This window comes from Saccostrea cucullata, unplaced genomic scaffold, assembly GCF_032062105.1.
Source record: "Saccostrea cucullata isolate Sc308-1 unplaced genomic scaffold, CSIRO_AGI_Scuc_v1 ctg548, whole genome shotgun sequence".
Lineage (NCBI taxonomy): Eukaryota > Metazoa > Mollusca > Bivalvia > Ostreida > Ostreidae > Saccostrea > Saccostrea cuccullata.
In genome coordinates, this window is record NW_026928247.1 from 56,320 (window position 1) to 80,979 (window position 24,660).

General features: G+C 30.9%; 1 protein-coding gene and 1 long non-coding RNA gene across 2 annotated transcripts; both read left to right on the plus strand.

The window, feature by feature from the left end:
- Positions 1–3,175: 3,175 nt before the first annotated feature.
- On the plus strand, positions 3,176–8,766 carry LOC134276894 (uncharacterized). The gene is made up of 4 exons (XM_062759174.1): positions 3,176–3,261; positions 4,812–4,955; positions 8,168–8,286; positions 8,551–8,766. Exons 1-4 carry the CDS (start codon positions 3,210–3,212, stop codon positions 8,764–8,766), a joined length of 531 nt encoding a protein of 176 aa, XP_062615158.1. The 5' UTR covers positions 3,176–3,209.
- A 7,358-nt stretch (positions 8,767–16,124) lies between these two features.
- On the plus strand, positions 16,125–20,979 carry LOC134276895 (uncharacterized). The gene is made up of 4 exons (XR_009994136.1): positions 16,125–16,235; positions 18,512–18,596; positions 20,255–20,408; positions 20,899–20,979. It is a non-coding gene; the product is annotated as an uncharacterized LOC134276895 (long non-coding RNA).
- Positions 20,980–24,660: the final 3,681 nt, after the last annotated feature.

The following is a 24,660-nucleotide window of genomic DNA, read 5'->3' on the forward strand; positions in this document are numbered from 1 at the left end:
ACATATACAAACTCCAATCATTAAAATGTAAAAGTCAGCTGTCAAATGTAAAAGTAAATCTCTTCATAAAACTCCAGTTACGAGTAGACTGAATTTAAAAGTGAACATTTGTTTAAGGACAAATGATACAACAAACTTTTGTTAAAAAATTTGAAAAGAGCAACTTGAATCATGTTTTAATCAATAAAATGAACACGTTTCACCGTGTAGTTCTTGCAGTTTTATTCCAATTTTCACGAAAATGGGATCTGAATTGAAAAATATTTGTATAGATTTTAAACCCTGTAATAAGGATGGTTTCAGAGAGGCAGAATAATGAACAACATAGACGGCTTACAATTTCTTAATATACTAGAAATTTAGTATTTGCATCGTTTTCATAAAATATATACCAATCCAGGCATCCATTTTTTGTTTGTATCATCTGCCCTTACTATAATTAAATGATCAGAAATTTTACAAAACTTTTGATACTTTCGTTTTGTCTCCATTGAATAATGCACACACCCATAATATAATGCAAAGTACATGTTATATTTCAAAAGCTTGACAGCTAGTTAAAAATGGAAAAAAAAATATTATTAAAAATAAATACTCGGGCATTTACTTTCAAAAGAGTTTAATCTCCTCGCTATTGGCGTCTGACATGTTGTCATTCACAACGACACATTTTTGAAACACACAATCTGATTGGTCGAAAAAAAAATTACGGTTTGTCAAGGGGGAAACCCCGAACTAACCTCCTGGAAGATAAAATAAGGTGAACTCATTCTGAGATGCATCTCAGGAAAAGGTGTTAAGACCAGTCAAGGAGCACCAACATTCCTGTTCATATAATAGATTAATATATGATAATATATTTTGTAAAATATAAAGTGTTGCTATATTTTCTAAAATTCGTCACTTAATACACATGAAGCTGATGTCTGCATTACATTGTTGTTGAGAAAATCGTTTGTAAAAATCCTCGCAAGAGAAGAAATGGCAAAACTTGTTTGCTTCTTTTCAAATCATGACCCCCAAGGGACAGATAAGGACTGTTAAATGTGTTCATTGCAAATTATTTTACTTCCGTCTTTGAAACAGGTAAACTTTAGAAAGTATCACATACATGTAGACTGACAATGTTTTCATAAATTCTTATCCAAATAAGACCTATCGATTGTGCCGAACAGTGTAACCCGCTGTTGAAGATAGTTGCTATGTCACATAGTCTGTCAACAAGGAAGTAACGAATGCCTTTCAGGTCTGTGTCATCTAGATTTGTAAATATTATGACAATTATTTTATTTATCGATATATATTTGAAGCACTAACATTATTTTAATATTTTTATTATTGTCATTATCGCCCTTAAATATTACACTTATTTTTAATGTAATCTTCACATTATTAAGCGGCAGACTAATTAAGGATATCCGATCTCCAGTCAGGAAGTGTAACTGATTAGATAATAATTTGATTAAAAATGTATCAATAAAAATAAAAATTTTCGTGCAACAATCTCCATTTCATGCATCTTAATATGATTCTAAGGTTCCTTGATGTCTTTAAAATGGTGTTATTTGTACCCTATGAAAGTCAAAATTAAGGATAGTTCAAGAGAAAAAGGTTTGTCCTGAATCTACCATTAGATACCAATGTTAAAAACACGATACGAAATCATAAGACGTCTGTGATTTCTTGCAATGATAGCACAAGAATAAAAGACTGATTGAAGACCAAAAATACAGAATAAGTACTAAAACATACATCTTCCTCTACATACTTGGAAACATATAGTTTTTTTTTTTACCTAAAATGTATTTGTTGATCAATTGTAATAAGAAAATACATAGCTGATGTTTCATTTCACTTGCTCGAATATCTATTTGGAGTTTGATAATTAACTCTAAATTATATGATTAATTATAATGATAATTTATATAAACTTTGAGGAAATACTGTTGATAAAAATCAATCACGTTTTGAATTTAGATGTTTAGATGTTTTCTGTGAGAATTTTCAGTTACTGAACTGCTGATTTTATAAACTTGAGGATCTGACTACCTAAAAGAAATGAAAGCGTGATAACATTAAAAAATAATAATAGAATACAAATACTACAATATATCACAGAATGATGTTCATATAAAAATGTTAATGTCTCAGTCCTATATAAAGTACAATGATCACTTTTAAATATTTTAGTTTAAATCTTAAAGAAAAAACTTGAATGTTTTGTTTGTTTTCTTTTTGATGGGCTACTGATAAACTTATAATCATTGATCACTGGTCATAAGGGAGTCATAATTGCATTTTTACGCTATATTTATATTTATATATATATTTCATTGAAAAACTTATTTTTATAAAAACTTGTTGTGAAATCAATTTTAGCTCAATTTTCATGATTTTTTTTTACTGAAACATGCAGAATTATTCAAATTTTCTGATCTGAAATGAAAAACAAAATGGTACTTAAACCATTGAGAATAAATTATAAAATATTGTCAAGACAAAATTGTCTAACCTTAAATTACTATGATTTCTTAACAAATTGAAGTTTTTAAATTTTTGTTTTGCATGTGACCTGTGATTTCACGCTAACGCATAAAGATAAAACTATTTTGAAATAATGTGAAGAAACTACATAAAATTTTGCATTTCATGGTGTTTTACACATTAAAAAGAAACAACAAATGACACTGCAATAATATTTTAAAAAATGTGTTTTTCGATGAAATATATAGTGGAAAAATAAAATTATGACTCACTTATGGCCACGTACTGTATATGTATATACCTACAATGGATCAACATTTAGAGGAAATAAGGAATTGAAATTAAAAATAAAACTATGTCTCTGCTCTTTTATTAAAATCTAATCCACTTGACTGATTATAAAAAATCTTCCTATGTATAAATATTTAGCTGAAGAATGATCTTTAATTTTATGTTCAAATAAAAATGCATGAATAACATCACTTTATCACTAAATCATCACTTTAAGAGATTTCAAGATTTATTTTTAGGTGACATTTTACAAACCAAGATATTTACATTTTTTATGATCTTGAACCAATAACCTGTGCTTTTATTTAAGATTTTGCGCCTGTGTAAGAAAAAAGAGGATATTCAATGATTAAATATTGTTTTCAAATTGTTATGCGCTTTTTTTAGCTTAAAGGAATTCCTGTGTATAAGGACACCAAGCTGAGTCTGAAAACATGTATAAGGTTCATGTATTCATTGGTGTCCTTACATGTATATGCCAAACAGGTAAGAAAAGATACTTGTACGATATGACTTCCTCATACCAATTTTTATCACAAATCATTTGCATGCCGGCTAGAATCTGTTTTGGGGAAAACTAATTCATATTTGATCATTTAAATTACTTCCTGAAATGATCGACACAATTGACGTGATATACCTTAAATGACATGAACATTACAAAAATGTTTTCCTTTCGAACATTCCGTCCTGGGACATATAACACCTAACGCAGTCTATCTCACTGAAACTTCACGATTGTAAATAAACAAAATTAATATACATAATATATACTATACAGTATGAAATATCAAGACAAAGAAGGATCTGTCGGGAAGGGGTTATATGCCATATGCCTACATAAGGATAAGTTTAAAAAATCAATAAATACATGTACCTCTCTACAATGTTCACTTTCCAAAATTCTTATCTTATTTACACAAAAATTACAATACCCTATTACCGAATCAGCGAAATAGATTCTTATCAAAATAACAATATGGCAACAAACAAATTTTTACAAAACTGACAAAAATGGATGCTACATGTATAAGTGCATTTGAAAGAAGGAATGAGTCATCGGACAATTATTTTTTAGAGAATGAATACCTGTAATTAAAGGTTATAGAAAAATGTTTTACATTGTTATTAAGTTGCTGTAGGAATAAGAAACTTTTCACTGAAAAAAATAAATGTATGTGCTAAAGAACCCATTTACAGTAAATTATTTAATATAATGGATAAATATTTCGATACATATTTAAAGACGTGCATTCCCGTTTTAACTCGCTTAAGCAGAAGGTATTCGATAGGAAAATTTTCACATATTTGACTTCTCTGCCATTTGTTGAATGTTCGATCAGCAATAAAGAAGTTAAATTATTCAATTTTAATACAAGAAGATTCAATGAAATGGAATGCATTACAGATATGTAGGTATATTCATATACTATTTACTTAGTACATAATTTAGACAAAACTGCCATTTATCAGTATATATTAGCAAATAACGGAGGGATGTGTCCTAAATTTTGACTTCTGAGTTTTGGTAATAGTTAATAAGATAAACGACATTGTTGGTATCTTCCTAAAGGACAGAAATGAATGTATACGTAGCTGTTGAGAAATCTTAACTTTTCTGAAAAGGTTTGCAATTATCAATATGAGGTCTAATTAATTCTTTTTAATCAATCACAACAATATCTTTGAGTACTAACAGTTTATAGTTAATAGACAAAACATTGAGTACAGTTTCCTGCCCTTCTTTGCGTTTTACATTATCCAAACGAGGATACAATACACAATACATGTAAACAGGTTTTATTAGAACAATTAACAAACATCTAATACGTTATACATATTCTTTTTATTTATATCCATTTTAAAATCTAGTGAACTAACTAGAATTAATGGTCGAGGTAGTGTAATTGTAAATCATAATACAATTTCTATAATCTCGGTTAAAGTACAAATGCATCGTACCTTATGTAAAGTTTGAGGTATTTTAATGCAAAAGAAAGTTTTTCAATTTTTTCATTCCATTAATATTATTACAGCTACCAATGGATCTGAAACTTGGTTTGAAGCCCGAGAAGCATGCCGATCACATAATCTTACATTGCAAACGAACGAAATAGTTGGTAATGCTACTTACTGGACTGGCCGTTACAAAAAATTATCAAGATGGATCCACCTACTTGGTAAACTTTTTCTATTAACCTTTTCTATTTAAAAGTAATACACAGAGTTTATAAATAGAAAGTACAAAAAGAACGCACGGAATTGTTAACAAATTGATTATTTAATACAAATCATTATTGAAATTGTGCATCTTTTATATTTTGTCCAAAATGAATATGAAAGTAAAGCAGGGGTCGAAAAATAAATAGATATTTTATCTAAATCCTAATGTTGTATTTTTTCTCTCTTAAATACCCCTAACTAAAAGTTTAAAAGCCCTTCTTTAGTGAATTAGCCAGAATGAATGGTCAGCCGTAGTGTATTCGTAAAGCATATATTTAAGAGACCTTTTCCCCATATATTGTAAATGGAGTATACTTCATTTTTTCAGCTAGCAGATTGAAATCAAATGGCATTGTTTAATTGCTGATACTTCCTACAAATGCTGATCCTATTTTGATGAAATGAATAGTATCATGCTATTTTAATTCTAAAAGGGGAGGATTTCTGAATTTTAAAATTATGTATTCATATTTTTATATATTCAGCATTTAAAAACTAAATATTACAATGTTATGCTGGTTTAACATGTTTAATACGAATATGCGTTTAACAGTAGCGAAAACCTGCGTTTCAGCACAGAAAACTTAACTTTACGCACGGATAATTAGGAAGCATACAAAATATTTAACCTTGACTAAATCATTGATACATTATGACGTCATAGTAGGTTACATGACATCAATTTTGATATTGGTGTATACGAGGGGTAATCAAAAAGTCCGCGAACTAATTGAATTACTTCCAAAAAAGAAATGGTATAGGGTTTCAGTGTTGAAATTTTTTTAAAGTAGTCCTATCTGATTGTAATGTGCATCTACAACCATTCTGCCCATGCGCAGATCACGTGATATTGGCGGTCACGTGACATGCTCCTTAGCTTTCTGTCACAGAAGCTTAAAAATGTTTCCGACTCTTATATTTCTTACCATGCAAGTCATTTTTTGCAGCAAAATCGGTCTATTTGTCAGAAATGGACTAATCTCGGCAATAGTATGGGTTGATAATGATATCCTTTTTCAGAATGAGCATGGTGACCATCAAAACCCAATACCTCTATCTTTTGATTGTCGTTTATTTCATGTGGATTAAGTATGGGTGTCTTCTCTTTATCATATCTGATATGTTTTTAAAAAGTCTAAAGTAAACGGTATTTCAAGAATTTGATAATTATATCATTTTAAAGATATTCATTTACTTTTCTAACTCTAAGTTGGCGATTTTTCATATCAAATTGCTTAACAAAAGATACATCTCTCCCCCAGTTTGCTTCCACTGGGCAACAGAACAAACATAATTTTTAAACATCTCCTTACCTTCACTTAAACAATCAATCCAATTAATGACAAAGCTTCTGGCAAGTCTTTTGTCTCCGTAAACCGTATACAAATTATTTTAAACTTCTACAAGGGAATTTTCAAGATATACGTTTAACTTTACAGGCGTCCGTTTCTCGAATGCGACTCAGTCAACCTTTTTTTGTCACGAGTGACCTACCTTATGACGTCATGTTTACATTGTGACGTCACAAACACGGAGAAAAACATTTCATTACATATTCTATTTATAGAAGATGTGTATGACTTTATGTGTGCCAAATTTATTTTAATCTGAATTGCGGTTTTGTAAATATATAGAGAAAGTTCGCGAACTTTTTGATCATCCCTCGTAGAGATGTAATTTAACTCTACAAAATTAATAGAAACGTGTAAACATTAACAAAAATAAAATGTGCGTATTTTGTTTATGCTGTATCTATCATTTTGATTAAAATTTACCACAGATGACATCATATGTGTACCTCAAATCTTTTAGGAATTGATCATGTCGTGTAAAGAGAATTTGGCTAAGACGGTACGTAAAAAAATACGTAAAATGAAAATTTAAAGCAAACATCGTAAATAGTATGTGAAATTAATATGAAATTCAGTTTATTAAACTGGTACATGTGTGCTAATTTATTTTCATCGATTTTCTTTCGAAGATAGTCGGCTATATACGTATCCCGGTCGGCATTTCCCCTGTCATTCGTAACAAAAATAATGCAACAGAACAGAAAACCTGGATATTTCAAATATAATATTTGTACAGATCGAAAGTTCGCCTTCAAAAATACTTGGAAAGTGCGGCTTGAATCCCGAGTTAGGCATGGTTTTACAAAAAATATAGGTATTTATGTATATGTAAAAAAAAAATCAAAAAATTGGGTAAGGTTTCGTGCGAATGTGTGGAATTATTATTTTACTGATAGGACAGTGGGATTGTTGCAGCACTTTTTAGGCAAATAGATGTTTTCGACTAAATAACTTATTCAAAGAAATTATCGAACTCCGAAGTGTTGTTGTTCTGTTAGCGTTTTTAAAGGAACATTTCGCTATCAATAGGAGTCACAATGCCGTGGTGGTGGTGCACGTCTTTATACAATAGCTAATAATAGTTACGTTATTCAGCGGTTTTGATAAGTTATAAAACTTAATTTTCTTAACAAAGTCTAAATTCCCGGAGAAAAAGTTCATTTACTTTCTTAACATACCCAAATACGCTAAATTAGTAAAATCTTAAAACCTTTATGCTGAAATTAATAATCTTCATTCTGACTTATTTTCGAAAAAAGGTTATGGTATTAATTTGGAAATCTAACCTGGAGTGTGTAAATTTGTTGTTACGACTTATCATCCAGGACAAAGAACACTAACGATTGTCATAACTTGCATGATTTATTATCTTAAAATTATCGACTAATTCTGATGTTTGTATATGTACAACTTTCATATGTACAAACATGTTCCTAAGTATATGTCTTTAAAATGACTTTTTATCTCGTTATAACGACTAAGTACGAATTGGTATAACTACATTGTACTTATTTTCTCGTAATAAGGACTTATTAATTATTATCTTTGACGTACAAAATGTACGAATTCTAATGTCGTATTTACAACATATATAATTTCTCGTCATTGCGACTTATTACCTCGTAGTTATGGCTTAGCATAATTTCCTTTGTATCTTGGTATGTTGTATGTACGAAAAAAAGGGGGAAAAAACTTTTATCACACGAATAAAAAAAGATTATAAAACAATATTCGAACATGAAATATACCGTTTATATACAAACATCTTCAATGATTTAATTCAGTTTTTAATCTTTTTCTTTTAATGAAAATACTAGGATGCTACTCTGACCAATCATTCAACGAGAGTGAAAAATTCCATATGCCACATCGGTCTGTTGGGCTATGCGAGGGGATCTGTTCATCTCTTAACAACTTAAGGCATTTTGCAGTTAAAGTTACGTTTTGTTATTCTTCGCAACAAGAATACATCATTATAATAAAAGTTTTTTTTATCTATATTTTGCTCGTTAGTTCTCTTATTTACGTTTTCGTTATTTATTTTAATTTCGGTTGTAATCAATTTTTTTAATTGAAAATTAATTTTTTTTTTATTATTACAAAGGCCATCCTTAGACACACCATAAATGATAATATATTATCCAAAGGAAAATTGCATTGGGAGAAAGACGTAATCAATTTGAATTTACTTTTTACACAGGGATCAACATGCATATGTTTGATAGGATTCGTAAGTACAACTCATCTGACGCCAAAGGCCTGTGATTTGTCCTGTGACACCGATACTAGACAACCGTTTGCAAACGAATGTGGTGGCTCATCGGCATACAATTTATACGTTTCGGGTATGTTGAATATTGCTTGTTGTCAATTTATTTGCACTTGGTATGGGGAGAGAAGAAATCAGCATATTTGATAAAGAGGGTTAAAAATCTACCATTGAAATAAAAATCACATTTTTCAATATTATGCATTATGTATTTCTTATTATAAGTTTATCTTTTCTTTTTATATCATCTTCATACAATATTAAAAATTAATATTTGTGTGTAGAAAAACTGTAAAAGAGGAATAATTAAGAACGTTGCACAAATCTGAGTCATTAAAAATCAGATCATTTGTAGAAAATCCACAGAAATATTTTTTATAAATATGATACAAATTGTAATCCTTAAATTTCGAACAAAGAAAACATTTCAGATATATTTATGACCCTGTATTCGAAAATTCAAATAAGGGCAGTTTTTGTCGTGTCCGCCTGTTTGTCTATCCATCCTTGTGACAAGATCTTTCTTAGTGTAATAACAAATTTATCCTGTTGCTATTGACCTTGGGGTTTACTATAACCCACTTTTGAAAAAGATTCTTCAAACTTTAACCCTGAACATATTTCTTTTTTGAAAAGTTGGTTGTGAGGATTCCATTCTTCACATGTGTATTCATTATAACAAGCCTATCTATAGGGTACAATTTTTTTTTCCTTCGGATATTTGACCTTAACCTCAGAGTTTGACCCATTTAAAAACTTTAACCCTGGAAATCACTTAAAAGTGGAAGATGCTTTGGCTTTCGTATTTCAAAAATTGTTTTTATTAAGAAAGCCGTTGTTTGGTTTACAACATTTTTATTCTTCACTTTGACCTTTGATTTCGACTCGCATCTGAGAAACCTTTACCATCGCTATTAGCTGAAATACTTGGCATCAATGTTTTACAAATACGTCTTGTTTTCTTTGATTCCCTCTCTGTGGATTAATTTCAAGTACTTCATTTATCCATGTGTGCTGCGCTAAGAAGATTACATTGCAATCATAAAGCAAAGAAAAGAAAATACTATATATTTTTTTTAAATAGCTGTTAGGCAATTTGGTGGATTTTCAAAGAGATGTGGCTACATACAATGTTCACTGGATAACAAGATTTATAGTGCTGAAAATTGTAATGGGCATTTCTTAGCAGCATGTGAAGAAAAAGGTATATAATTTTATTTCTTTTTAAGTATATCTGTACTATATCTGGCAAAATACATAGACAATTTTTCTTTACATTTATGTTTGATATGCAATTCATATTTGATTATATACTTACACATGTACATATCAATTATTGGACCTTTGTTTTGTACTAAATTTCTACAATGGAATGTTCTTTTTTTCTTTATTGATATGAATTTTTGAGGGATTTTGTTTATGTTCCCTTCACATATTTGTATTGTTTGTGTTTTAATGAGATCGATCGTTATTTTCACCCTTTTGCTTAGCAAAACGGGTAAGCAGCATTAATACGTATACTCAATATGACATCCATTTCTTTTTTTTATTAAAACGTTTTTAATCTCTGAACGTACAGTCACTGATATAATAAATTATGTTGATAAAGAATAGTTACTTACCTATGAACCTCTTTAAAAGTGTGACATACGTAAATTTTTCTTTGGTTACCAGCTACATGTACATGTATCAGAGCGTTTTGTCTAGTGTCACGCAGTAAAGAGTTAATCCTACGTGGTGTTCATTTCACTGCCGGACGCGGAGACCGGTCTCTTGGACGAGACTGTATAAACCAAGGTCCCTTTTTGCAGAAGTTTTGGCACAAAAAAGATCCCTCAGTGCTCAATAACCTTGAGTGGCGAGCATTTGTCAAAATTTGAAGTTCTCCACCAGAAGTGGTGGCATCTCCATGTGAGTGAAAAGTTCTCGTGGAGGGACGTTAAAAAACTAGCAAAAACAAAACAAAACATTAAACGTTTGCTTAAGAATACAAACACTTTTTAAAAACAATTTTGACTCATTATGTAACATTTAGGCCACAAAAAGTTACACTGTTCAAAAAGGTTTTTTAATTAATACAATTTATATTTCTATGTTGTTTGGTTTATCTCATAAAACTCGATGAAAAAGGAGTCTTATTTATTTAAAAAAAAATAACTGTTCCCATTTTTTTTTTTCATTTGAATTGTATCCGAGGTATATTTTTATTTGTTTTGCTTGGAAGGATTTCATGATATATATATATATATATATATATATATATATATATATATATATATATATATATATATATATATATATATATATATATATATATATATATAATTATATATTTCCTTAGCTAGAAGTAGAATATCAATCATGCACATATAAAATTACTTGTTTTTTTAGGAAATTAAATTGAAAGAAGATTCCTTTAAAAAATGAATAGAATACTTTTTTTCCAAAACTGGTACAAAAATGCACAGTGCTTGAAGTGATGTACAATGAAATCGAAACGAATACATTTCTGGTACTTCTAGGCAATTCTGTATATGTGGACTGGATAACAGCAATGAGCCATTGTAAAAGTAGAGACGTATACTTGTTTACAAACCTTACTCTCGAAGATGCCGATGATGATTGTAATAAGGTGAAAAGTGTGATTCCAGTGAACACATACGGCCAGATATGGATAAGTGTTGGGCGACAAGTTTACAGTGCTGTTGATAAAGGTACATGCAATAATGCTTTTATAATGACATGAATGATGTAAAATGATAATTTGTCATTATTTTCTATACATGCACATGAAAGCTTTCAAATATCATTTTATTGGATGAATCAGGACTATTTTTAAAAATCAAAATTATTATTTTTGCAATACTCACATTGTACTAATCATTCTGTTTTCGTACAATATGTATTTTTGTCACCCATTTTTTCCATTACGAAATAACCTTAAACTCATTCTATGTTTCGTTCTTATAATATAATGTTTACTTGTCAACGAAATAGAACCAGTTTTGTTTTTTAAGGAGTCAGAATTCAATTGAAATAAAAAAAGAACATCTTAATTCTGCTAGAAAGGTCATTTATTCAATTTACCACTAATATATTTTATCAGTTGACGAAATTAGTTTCAATCATTGATTAACCGAAAAAAGACTGAATAAATGACAATATATTTACGAAGGGGTTACAAAAGCCAACCAATGAAAATATCATCGGTAAAATTAAATGTTATATAATTATAATATTAAAACATAGGATTTTACTGCAAATTAAACAAAACAACAACCTTTTACATGTACCAAAATATGACGAATAAAGCTCCACAACATAAAAAACACTAAGAACAGTTTCAGGACTGGGAATTTTTTTTTTTCAACACATTATTACAGGGTGCTATTTGGTGGGTAAATCAAATTCTTTTTAAAATTCTAGGTGCGTCCAGCAACTATCAAAACAAAAAATGATTTAATTATGAGTTCTCTAGCCAGGACAAGATAAGATTTGACTTTAAGGGTACCTAGTTTTGATTGGATAAAGCTGATTAATATTAACACTGACCTTTGAATATAAAGTGTCCTTGCCATACCAGATTACAAATTCTATCTGATGACTTGTGTAATTATCTACCAGATGCCAAAAACAATGACGCCCCTACAGGTACCAAACAGTTTGATGGCTAATTTTAAGACCATAATCATAATTGCTATTAACAATGGTTATCATATATTTTTATGAGATATATTGTAATTATTTTTTTAGTCCTGTTTCAAAACAGTTTTTTTAATCAAATAAAAGTACCACAGGATGAAAAGCCAGGTTTCCCAAATTTGGAAACCCGATGGAAACATATGGGAATCGTGACATCAGTAGTTTCCATATAGTTTCCATTTTATGGAAACCACATAGTGGTTTCCACATAGATTCCCGACATGGAAACAATCAACCTGTGGTTTCCCGTAAGTTTCCCAAGATAGGAAACCATGGAAACATGCCCTGGTGGTTTCCATGTAGATTCCCGACATGGAAACAACCAACCTGTGGTTTCCCGTTAGCTTCCCAAGATAGGAAACCATGGAAACATGCCCTGGTGGTTTCCATGTAGATTCCCGACATGGAAACAACCAACCTGTGGTTTCCCGTTAGTTTCCCAAGATAGGAAACCATGGAAACATGCCTCAGTGGTTTCCATATAGATTCCCGACATGGAAGCCACCAATGTGTAGTTTCCCCCATGTTTCCCAGGTAGAGAAACTTTGAAAGTATATCTCAATGGTAACCCACCTACTTTTTATTTTACAAAAAGTTAAATATTTTCTGATGTTACCACATGCTTACCAATTATAGAAATATTTCAAAAGTGTTTACATGCTGTATCAAAATAATTAACTTCCCTTCAAACAGTTAAAATAACTAGATGTGTATTTCTGCGTGATAAGATATAATATTTCAGCACCGCCGTGAACGCAATTTAATATTAAAAGTTTTGGTAAACTTGTATAGAATGCATGAAATGGAATAGAGAAAATTAAGTGCAGTTATGTAGATATCAATCATTTCCGATCCCACTTTCTTGTAAGCTGTCTATGTTGAATGTTCCTTTGAAAAAAAAATGCAAGAGCGAAGGGCACCTTTAATGATATTATTTACAGAAAAGGTAAAACGATCGATAAAAAAGTAAATAAAGAAATATGTCAAGTTGCGATTATATAAAATGTAGTGATTAAGGACAGATGAGACATTCCTCAATAATATAATTATAATTTTTTCCAATATTTTGACATTGAAGACTTACTTTTTTTTACATTATAACATGTATTCACAAAAACTCAAGGTACCTTACAAGGCATTTTGTGTGAGATACCAGAGGTTGGCATCTCTTATATACCGGGGTAATCCTTCAGGAAAAAATTCTTCAGTTGGTTTGTCACAATTACATTTTTAGTGTTTCAAATTATTAAAAACCAGTTTAGAAAGTAATAAAGATTTTTATACAAATTTATTATACATTAATATGAAGATTCACAAAACAGATACTTAATGGGAAACGTATCGTCTGACCTTTAAAAAAACAAAATATAGAAGACTAAGTATGGTTACATAGAGATCAATGTAAACTGGTCAGATAAAATCCATCGAATTGGTTGGGGGCTGAGTATTATCATACTAGTATTTTACTTTAGTAAGATTGTTTTTTTTTTAATTTAATAAATTATTATTATTATTGGGGGTGGGTGGATTGCTTTTCATTTTTTCCTAGAGAAGCCCCCCCCCCCCCTTCAAAAAAAAAAAAATGAAACCACACTTGAAAAAATCACTATAGTCGGCCTGTGTAATAACTACGGGCACCTGTCCTCACGTGCCATATCAGGTGGAGACACGTGCCGCGAAGACACCTGTCACTGTGTATTTTTTGTATATTCTATGTGAATTGAGACGGTTTTCTACCTAAAGGGAACAATGGGCTGTTGTCGAGCATGTACACACACAGCCTCCGACCGAAAATTCGTTTGAATTAAGATGACGATTTGTGTTTTTTTATCAATTAAAAAATTGTATATTTCATAAATAAAGTTATAGAAGAGAACATATTTATAAAATAACATACATTTATTTTAAGATGTTCAATGAAAGAACGAACTATTTAGAATTTTTATTTCAATTTTCATTACTGATTTGAAAAAACTATGCTCTTTAGAAATTAAATAATTTTCTATAGGTATTGATTAGATCTAAATTCTCGTCGTGTATAATTATATTAAATCAGAATTACTTAATAGATCAATGTGAAATCAACACTGTATTTAATAGTCTTGATGAGTTTTGTGTGAAATTTGTAATCCAACGTACTATACAAAGGCATTTATTAAATAATGTTATAATATTCATTACATAAAACTTTTTTTTTCCTTTTTTGTTTATATGTACGCAGATCCCCATGTAGTAAACGTCTGCACTTTTCGCATAAAATTACAATGTAGGGTCCTAAATGCACATATGATCATGCACATATATTTAACAAACTTTAAAAATTTCAGCCATTCTTTTCACCAAAGGCCATTTCTCTAGATAAAGAAAAGTCTATAATATTTTGCATCATTTTGTTTTCCTGAAGAACAACGGCTTTTAAAGTAGTGGATGCTACGGCAATCTATTAAAAGAATTAATTGTATAATTGTCACGATTGTATTTTTGTGCAGTTTTTGTTGATTTCATTATATAAAGGTATGAAGTTTGTCAATACTTCAACAAACATTAATTTTCTTTATCTAAATTGTACGTTACTTTATTTTTATTCCCCGACATGCTACTCTTTTTAAAAAAGATGCGTGACATTCTTAAATTTGACTAATAGACTCGAACTTCAGGCCTGTAGGAAAGTAATTTCCGTTAGGGTAATAAACTTACCGGGATTTTTTTTTTTACTAGCATACCTTACCAGATTTCTTAACGAAAAAAAAAAAACATTAAAAGAAATACAGGGCGGGACCAGCTAAAGCTGTATATGCATAAGTACAGCCCTGTACATCAACGAGTATCTAGATGACTTTTGACATATTTTTTCCCATGACCTCACTTATACCCATCACGACTAAATACTGAATTAAAATACTATTATTTTTTCTTGTCTTTGATTAGATGTAAGTTTTATTCCATCTTGAGATACATGTAACTCTCCTAAGAAAAAGATTTTCAACATCCTAATTCATTTAACAATTTTACGTGTTAAAATGATGTGGGAAAGTTATTAGCTAAAGGCAAAGAAGTTTCAAGTACAATTTAGGCCTACATGTAGCAAATAGAGAAACGTCTAGAAGGTCCACCAGTAATAATACAGTATATTGATAGCAGGCTCAAAATCTAATTAAAACCAGAAAAGGAGGGAGTTCTAGTAGTATTTTAATCCCCCATAAATTATAAGCAATTAATTATTAAACACCGAACTTTTCAATCATCACTATTAAAATAAAAAAAAAATAAGGACGGTTATTGTTAATTATACATGTATTATAATTGTAACTCATTTTCATGCCTTTAAGGATTCCTGTGGAACGTTCGCAATTAAAAAAGATGTACTTTTAAAGGTTTAACATCTTTTGATGTGACATTATAAATTCATAATTATAACAGTTAAAAGTAGCGGGAGGGGGGGGGGGTACTTTCAGCTAGGACGGCCACTACCAACAACCAAGCCCCGAACCCCTCATCCCGAAGGCAAATAAGTTGAGGTGTCACGCAAGAAACATAATTTTTCTCTGCTCTCACGTATTTAACCGCTTTTTATCTAAATATACATGTACTAGGCCTACACATCATATCGACAAAAATATTTTAATAGGAGCCCCCTTTTTTTATTCCATGAACAGGGGAAAACTTCTAAATTCTAATATAAAATCTCATAATCACACATAATCATAGTGAATGTAAACAGTTTATTTTCCCATCCTGCATCGCTCTGCAGGCGCTTTATTTCATTGGTCAATTTCCCGAGGCGCCATTTTTGGAGGATCGAGAAGGACGAAGAAGAAGGTGTAAGCAGCTCGTAAATGTGAAAAGTTGATGTTTTCACCACCCAGTGTCTTTAAGACTGTGATAAATGCAATGACCAACGACCAAGGATTAATGTACGTATATTTTTGTTAACTTTTTACGGCAAATAATTGTAATATTTGGCAACAACAAATCTTCACTATCGGAGGCAACTTTTGTTCTGACGCCATTTTAAAAAGTTGGATATCTAAGTTTTAAATTGTTAAGCGCATATATTGCAAGAGAGAGAGAGAGAGAGAGAGAGAGAGAGAGATTTGAGACAGTGATACAACATAACTTAAATAGATTATAGAGGTCCCTAGGCACCGTATGTTGTAAAATGGCAACGTTTCGCCTTTCACCATGTTTATTAAAATGTATGCTCAATATGTATGTTCTCTCTCTAAATATAAATGAATACTTTTCGGATTTAAACAAAAATATATTTTTAACCCCGCTCAAATTATCCGGATGATAATAGTTATACCGAGCATGGTTTCGTAGTTAAATTCAGACTGTAGTACATCCGGTTTGAATACATACATGTGTTTTCTTCTGACTTTCCGTTTTCGGATAGCCAACTCTTTTGATTTTTGGAACTTATGACTTATAGCAAGGTATGAATGAAATAGTTTTGGTTCTAAACCTTGATAAAAGCATCAATATTTTTACAAAAAGTGTCTTCAATCTTAGCTTATCCGATTATCATGAAGGATATCATCATTCAGAACATTTGGAAAAGATTGTAGCCAATACTGTAGTCTGTAGCATAACCCTTAGGATATGGAGGGAAAATATACATAAAAAAGTGAATGTAGGTGAAAGCCTGTCCACTTCTCTGAAGAGAATAGGTTTGTTTATTGAAATAGTTTACTGCTCAAAAGATTTTTTTGTACTGTCTAACCTGCTGAGATGAAGATGTAAAAAAAGAAAAGTAAGCCTTCATAGTGAATTAATATTGATAGTATGTTTCAAAATGCTTATTACAAACTTGGTAATAAAATACAGAACACTTTAAAGCTGAATACGATTCGTAAAAGGAATCTGTCCGCCATTTTTGTTCCCGAGTCTATCTTCTCTGCAGACCGCTATAAATAGGGCAGCAGTTGGTCACTGTTCAGTGTAATCAGTCTACACTGGTGAAGATGGACAGAAGAACTCGGTAGCGAAAGTAATAACGTAATACTTCATCTAATGCAGGAAAATAAGATACCAAATAAGTTTATAATAATTATAGTTTTATAAGTCAGTAAAATATACAAAAAACACAGATAAACGTAACTGCAATAAAATGTAAAAAAAAAAGGTAATGCAAGATAACCAGCACGATCACGGGTTGCTGTTCCATGCCAATACCCGTGACAATAAAGCAGTCAGGTGTAACGATTGCAAGGAGTATACCCTAGTATTGATGTATCGTAGATAATGCTATCAAAAATGGCGTATGCCTATTTACGAGTTGTGTTCAGATTTAAGTTGAGAAGAAAATAAGTAAATAATCAAGCACAATTAAACTACTTACATACATGTACAGTGTACATGGTATTGTCTAACTGAACAGACTTAGCTGTCATAAAAAATAACATGCTTCTTATATCTGAATATGATTATAAGTTTATAACATACGCCACATTCTACATAACTGTGGTGCAGGCAAGCAATGAGTCGAGCACAATATCATATTCTGCTGGTGAGCTATTGCATTAGATTAAATATTTTGAAAAAAAGATTGGATGAAATAGTAAATTAGTGATGGTTGTCCTGACATAGGAGAAGTAGAATGGTACAAACTAGTTGATGCTCATTTGTTTGAAATTTTTATACGCCTGAATTGATAGACTCGGCACGTGTATTAATTTTGTCCTTTCTGTCTGTTGTCAACTTGAACCATTGCCATAACTTTTGAACTGTGAGAGATAGAGACTTCATATTTGGTATGCATACTATGATAATTAAGTTCTTTGAAATGCAACAAGGTCAATGACCTTGTGACTTTGACTGTGATTATATGTTAAAATAGCTTTTTCGAACTTTTGCCATAACTGTTTATCTCAGTGTCTGCCTGTTGTCAACTTAAACCTTCACCATAACTTTAGAACTATATGAGATAGTGACATCATATTTAGTATGCATACTCCACTTATGAAGTGCTTTCACGTGACAACAAGGACAATGATTATGTGATCTTGACTGTGACCTATATGCTAAAAAAATTGCTTTTTCGAAACTTTGTTGCCGCCGGGCACATAATGTTTAACAAGTGCATCTTGTTTTGTTTTTTTTTTTTGCCCATCTCTGTTGTTGCTAATGCTATTACATAATTAGTTTAAATTAGAATGCAATAGTACCTTAACATATTTTATCATTTCAGAGAGAAGAAAACTGCATGACTTTAAAAGAAAACCAGTGAGATAAAATCATATAAAATGTATGATGATTCAGGATGTGGTCATTTGGTAAGTGGTAATTAAATCATGATTGGTATGTATAACAATTGCCTGAAAAAAAAAAAAAAGATTCTAAATTTTAAATACTGAGCTGTGGTTTATCAGCTGTGAGCTACAAGAAGTTTTATGTAAAAACTAGGGCTGAAACAATTCGCCCCCCTCCATGTTATGTATGTATTGTCGTGATTGACATACAATCAGTTCTCTAATACATACACTACAGTAAAACTTTGTCATCTCGAACCTGAATTGAAGAGGAAAAAACTTTGAGATCTCTCAAAAAATTTGAATGAAAAAGAGGAAATGTTATTAACTGATTTCTTGCTGGTCAGTATTTTGATGACTTTAAGGAAGCTCTAAAATCTGCACACTAAAGAGCTCTACTTTGATATTGGGTAGTTTTATGCAGTTAGAGTGATCTGCCCTTAGATTGAGATTAAGAAAAATTTTATTTTACAGTCAGTTGGATTACTTATAAGAGATTAAATAATTTTTAGCATTATCTAAAATCAAAAATAAAGAAATTATTTGATTATTTTCATAAATTTTCCAAATGTATTAAGTAAACAGCAATGATTTCTGCTCACAAATAGTCCATTGTCTTTGAAAATTTCTTGGGGAAATGATGCACATACGATATGTTCTAAATGAATAAAAAAGGCTCATTATGCACATCTTTATATGATAGATTTTTTTCTCTCCAAAGATTAATTTCTGTAAGTCTGACACTAAGTTTTTAGAGTTTCCTCAATTTTTTACATACATGTATTCAATGAAATTATTTGAAGTATTAAATTTTGGTAAATTTTATGATAGTAAAAGGTTATGTGGTTGAAAACAGACCTGGGGTAATGGTAATGTGTAATGGTAATGCATTGTAATCATTACATTTTTTCAAAGTAATGGGGTGCAATGTGTAATGGATCCATCTTTCAATTACAAGCAATTGTAATTTATAGTTTGGTTGAAAATACTTAAAAAAACAGCATGCATGCATGACAATAGGGCTTAAATTTTTAATGTCTCTTAATTTTTCAGTGACATTAAAACAGGAATTGTCATCTATTCACCAATAGACAAATTTCACATTGCTAAGAGTTGTCTCTAATTGTCGGTGTATTGCTCATTTTTCTCACTTTGTCCTTTGTAAGTTACTTGTATTTTTTCAATCTTCAAACGATATTGGACAATTACGATCTGTATCTGTATGGCCAGAGTATGGGGTAACATGAAAATCATAATGAACATGTTCATACAGATTTCACTTCCAAGATATTGACCCTCAAAGTTGGTATGGTTATATAGAGGGAAAACAGCGTCTTAAGCCGATTGACCCCAGATTGACCCTGCAAAGGGGAATAACTTTTGTAAATGTGAAAGTTGTCTATGGTATATCATAGAGATCTAAAACTGACTGAATTTTGATCCACCGATTCATGAACATGATGAGTGGATGTAAATAATGTTGGTCAATTTTTGTAAAAAAAAAATTTAAATTACTTGTTTATAAACTGAGTGTACATGCAATACTGGCATAAAATTACTCATAAGATACATGTATACTTACACCATGATAAAAGCATATCCAATGCAGCATATGATAAATCATTAACATACAAGTACATGTATACCCATACTGTAATACATATATATTGCATTGTTTTTAGAGACCTGTTCTGTGGATGCCCTTAGACAGTGTGTCTACCCATCACACCATCTGATATCACTTGTTCTGAGCATATTTCTCTCTCAAACTTAAACTACAGAGAGCCTGTGGATAGAGGATGAAGAGTGACCTTGGACTAATTTTCTAGGTCAAAGGTCAGTATCAAAATGTACTGTATATCTTTATTCAAAGTCGTAGTCCAGAGTATATTTCCCCCCTTGGTGTAATCTAGCTTTTATGCAATTGGTGTGGAGGGTCCGCAATGATCTTCAACCAATTTTTTAGGTCAAATATCAAAAATTTTAAAAAATTCTCTCTCTATTAATATTTTTGTTATTATAAAGAGTATATTTTCTCTCAAACTAATTCAACTTAAAGCAGGGTTCTATGAAACTGTAATATATTCTCAATGACATAACGAGGCTGAAAACATTATTTATATTATGTAAAAAATTTTTCCTTATCATAAAGCATTTAATTTTAAAGAGACACATTAAATGCTGAAATCATATGTATCATGGTCATGGAAAGTAATTATTGATATTGGTATATTAAAGAACATTGACTGATCTTTCAGATTTCTAAGTTATATTCAAGCATTATAATTCTGACACATCATATGATAATTTTGTATGAATATTGCAGATCATAGGTGATGTGAAGGAAATACCAGGGAACTGATGTTGAAAGAAGTACTTAATGACGCTTATGAATGGACTTAAATGTGAAAGACTGTTCTATTGTTTATCTAAGATATATGAATTTATTTAGTATTTTGATATCAATGAAAAACACTGTTACAGTTTTTGTACATCAAATGAATTATTAAACATATAAAATGGTAATGCTTTTTTTCTCTTACATTTAATAATTTTTTTGATAGATTTTTGAAAGAATACACATAATTTCACATCGCTTCCTTAAGAAAAGTTGGGGAATCTTGAAGTTTCCCAGTAACTTCAACCAGGAATGGGACTCCAGATAATTCCACCAAGTTTCCGCCACACAGAAACTGCTACACAAGTTCCATATAGTTTCCTGAGTCAAGGAAACTTTAGGAATCGTAAGGTTTCACGAGGTTCCATGTAGTTTCCCGTAATAGGAAACCTTAAGATTCCATCAAGTTTCCATTCCACGGAAACCACTACACTCCAATTCCCTGTGGTTTCCTGAGTCACGGAAACTTTAGGAATCATGAGGTTTCCCAAGCTTCCATGTAGTTTCCTTAAAAAGGAAACCTTAAGATTCCACCAAGTTTCCATCCCACGGAAACCACTACGCTCCGATTCCATATGGTTTCCTGAGTCACGGAAACTATAGGAATGGTGAGGTTTCCCGAGCTTCCATGTAGTTTCCCATAAAAGGAAACCTAAAGATTCCACCAAGTTTCCATTCCATGGAAACCCCCTACGCTCCGATTCCATCAAGTTTCCTGATTCTGATTATTTTGTTCACCAGAAAATTTTTAAATAGAGACATGGTATTAACAAATAATTTAAAGTTACAAGTATTTCAACAATAGCAGTTTCTGTTTTGGTATTTGCCTTCATTTCATAAATAAACGTATCAGTTTACACAATATTTGACCATCCTTGTAATTACAAGCAAGTATGTAAAGCATAAATATCGACAGGGACCTGTGATTACCGCCAGTAAGTGTATACTGAATTCTCATGGATAAGGAGACATTTTACTATAAAGAAAAAAAAAGAATGATGTATTCTAGAACCGAATTATTGCAGTGATACAAGTTTAAAGTTAGCATTATAATTTAAAAACGTTTATAGACATGATGCCTTCAGAAATAAAGTTATAAATTTCATAGTACAGTATTTAATTTTCTGTGGTACATGTAGAGGTTATTTAAATATACAACATTGGTATTATCCGGTTTTGCAGATCATCTTAATTTAAAAAAAATATGCCTCTTGGTGTCTTCTACTCAGACATTACCATTCAGTTTGAAAGCAATTCATTTTTTCCATTTCATTTTTTTTTAATCTGATAATTTTCGGGAAAACTTCATGGTTTTAAAGGACGTCTATTGGACATAATTTCTGAAATGAATACCGTTTAACCTTTTTTTTCAATTTAATTTTTATATTAGTAATAAACAATCTTAAATGTTATTAAGCATGTAAACAATACACATAAAGATTTCGTCTTAAGTATAATGATTTTAAGTGAATTTGAAAGATAATTATAACAAATCAAAGTTTTCATAGCAAACACAACTAGAAAATAGTATATCAAGGGTTTAAAAGTGTCAAAGTAATCCCTATAGTAAATCAAAGTTTTCATGGTATCATAGTAATCACTATATTAAGTGTCAAAGTAATCACTATAGTTTTCATAATGTAAAAATTATCACTTTAGCTAACTATTATAAAGTAAAGTTAACTATAATATTTTTTTGTTTGGGAAGGTTCTATTTTAAAAATGAACTTTTAAAATTTCCTATAGTAGAGGGTTAAAGGAACAATCCAAAGGTACATTTAAAACTAATGGTATATTGCATATTGTAATATTTTTTGCATTGATTTCATACAATCAAAAAAGAAATATCTGAGTTGTTGAATACATGTTGCGCTAAAATTATCCAGGTTTTAACCGAATTTCATGTCTCCTACATGTACATGACGAATGAAATAGTTAGTGTTTTCTTATATTAATAAAAAGAATGATTAAAAAAAAATTTTAAATCGTTTAAAGAAATTAAGAAATACTAAGCTTTTTGAGTTAGTTTCCACATTTTTCGACAAAATGTAAACCTGAAAATCGACATGTATTTTAGGTATATGACCTTTCCTTTTGCAGAAAGAAATCTATTCCAATGTAAATACATGTATAAGGAATTTACACTCTAAACTTTAAGGAGTTTTCAAAGGGAATACCTCTGCAAACATTATGTAAATAATAAAGTTTATGGTCATGCCTATTATCTCTGAATCTGAAGACATATTGGAAAGATAGACTCTCCTGAAAAGCTAATCATCTGGAAGGTAGACTTATACAGACTTTGGTACTAGCCAAAGGTATAAATCGTAGACGCTGGAAGCTTCCAGATTTTTTTCCGTCTGGAAGAATACAAGATACTGGGGATATATTTATCCTGAATAAGGGTGAAAGAACCTGTTATGTCACAAAACTATGGAATCCGGATAGGGCTATGCAGTTCACTCTCGCACCATCGAGTATCGACTAATAGGTCGATGGCGCGATAATGCGATAACGATGAAGCGATGATGCGATGACGATGGAGCTATGGTGCGATAGCGCGACGACGATGGTGCGATAGAACGATAGAGTAAAAGTGAATATTGCTTCATCGTCTCGCATCATCGTGCCATTGCATTATCAACCAAATTTCGATGATGCGATGATACAATAGTGAACTGCGTAGCCCTATCTGGATTTCATACAAAACAGTAGGAAATCAAGCTGTCCCAATGTGCGGGTTACCTTGCTCAGGAACCACGGCCTACCATATTGAATACTGCGTATCGTTCAAATCAATCATAACTCAGATAGGGTAAGGAGATAAAAATACATTAATGAATCCTGTGCCTTTTCAAAACCCAACAGGTTTACATGTTATACTTAAAACATATCTATAGACATTATTCTCTCTGTTATCTTATCTGTCCTCTATAATTTAGGTGAAGAAATAAGGAATGAAGACTATGGATTTTATAAAGAGTGCGAAATTTGTTTCAACCAATATTGTACTTTCACCACCTGTGACTCAAAGATTCAAGTCTCAAGAACTAATTGTGTAGAAGTAAGTAAATATAAAAGAGTGTAAATTTATAATTAATTCCAATCATTTTCTAAAAAAAAATGTAAATGTTTCAGTAAAAAGCATGCATTGTATTAATTATGATAAAATTAAGTATTTTTCAGTCTATTTGTTTACTTTGTACAATATAACTCCTCACATCCTTTCCACAATTATCAGATAATGATGTGTAAAACATAGTTGATGTTTCAAGAAATTACATGTAATTTAGCTTATCTGTGTCTCTTGCTTAAGGAAAAAAAGAAATGCATGTGCAAATCTAAAGGCGTTAAAAAACGGGGGGGGGGGGATTTAAAGAAGAATGGTCTGCAGCATAGGGAGTTAAAAGTGTTATTGACTGAGAGAATGTATTGATTCCTTACCTTGAATTTTGCTTTTTTGACCTAAAATCAAAAGGATCTTTCTTAGGCCATGGGTATTTGTGTTATTTTTTTCTGCAGAAGCGTGAAGGCCTTTCGAGATATCGCAGGGAAACAAAAGTGTTAAAATAGACAAAATTCTAGACCTTTTTTAACCTTGACTTCGACCTTTTGACCTTCAGATCGATTGAAGTCTTTCATAGGCCGCAGTTGGGAGTTGTTATGAGAAATGCCTTTGCGAAACCTGCA

What these genes read in the sequence shown, in the direction of transcription:
- LOC134276894 (XM_062759174.1), top strand. Translation starts at nt 3,210, where the DNA reads ATGTATAAGGTTCATGTATTCATTGGTGTCCTTACATGTATATGCCAA. An exon ending in AAGATGGATCCACCTACTTG is followed by an intron (nt 4,956 to 8,167) that starts GTAAACTTTTTC and finishes TGAAAATACTAG; the next exon opens with GATGCTACTCTGACCAATCA. An exon ending in TAAGGCATTTTGCAGTTAAA is followed by an intron (nt 8,287 to 8,550) that starts GTTACGTTTTGT and finishes CTTTTTACACAG; the next exon opens with GGATCAACATGCATATGTTT.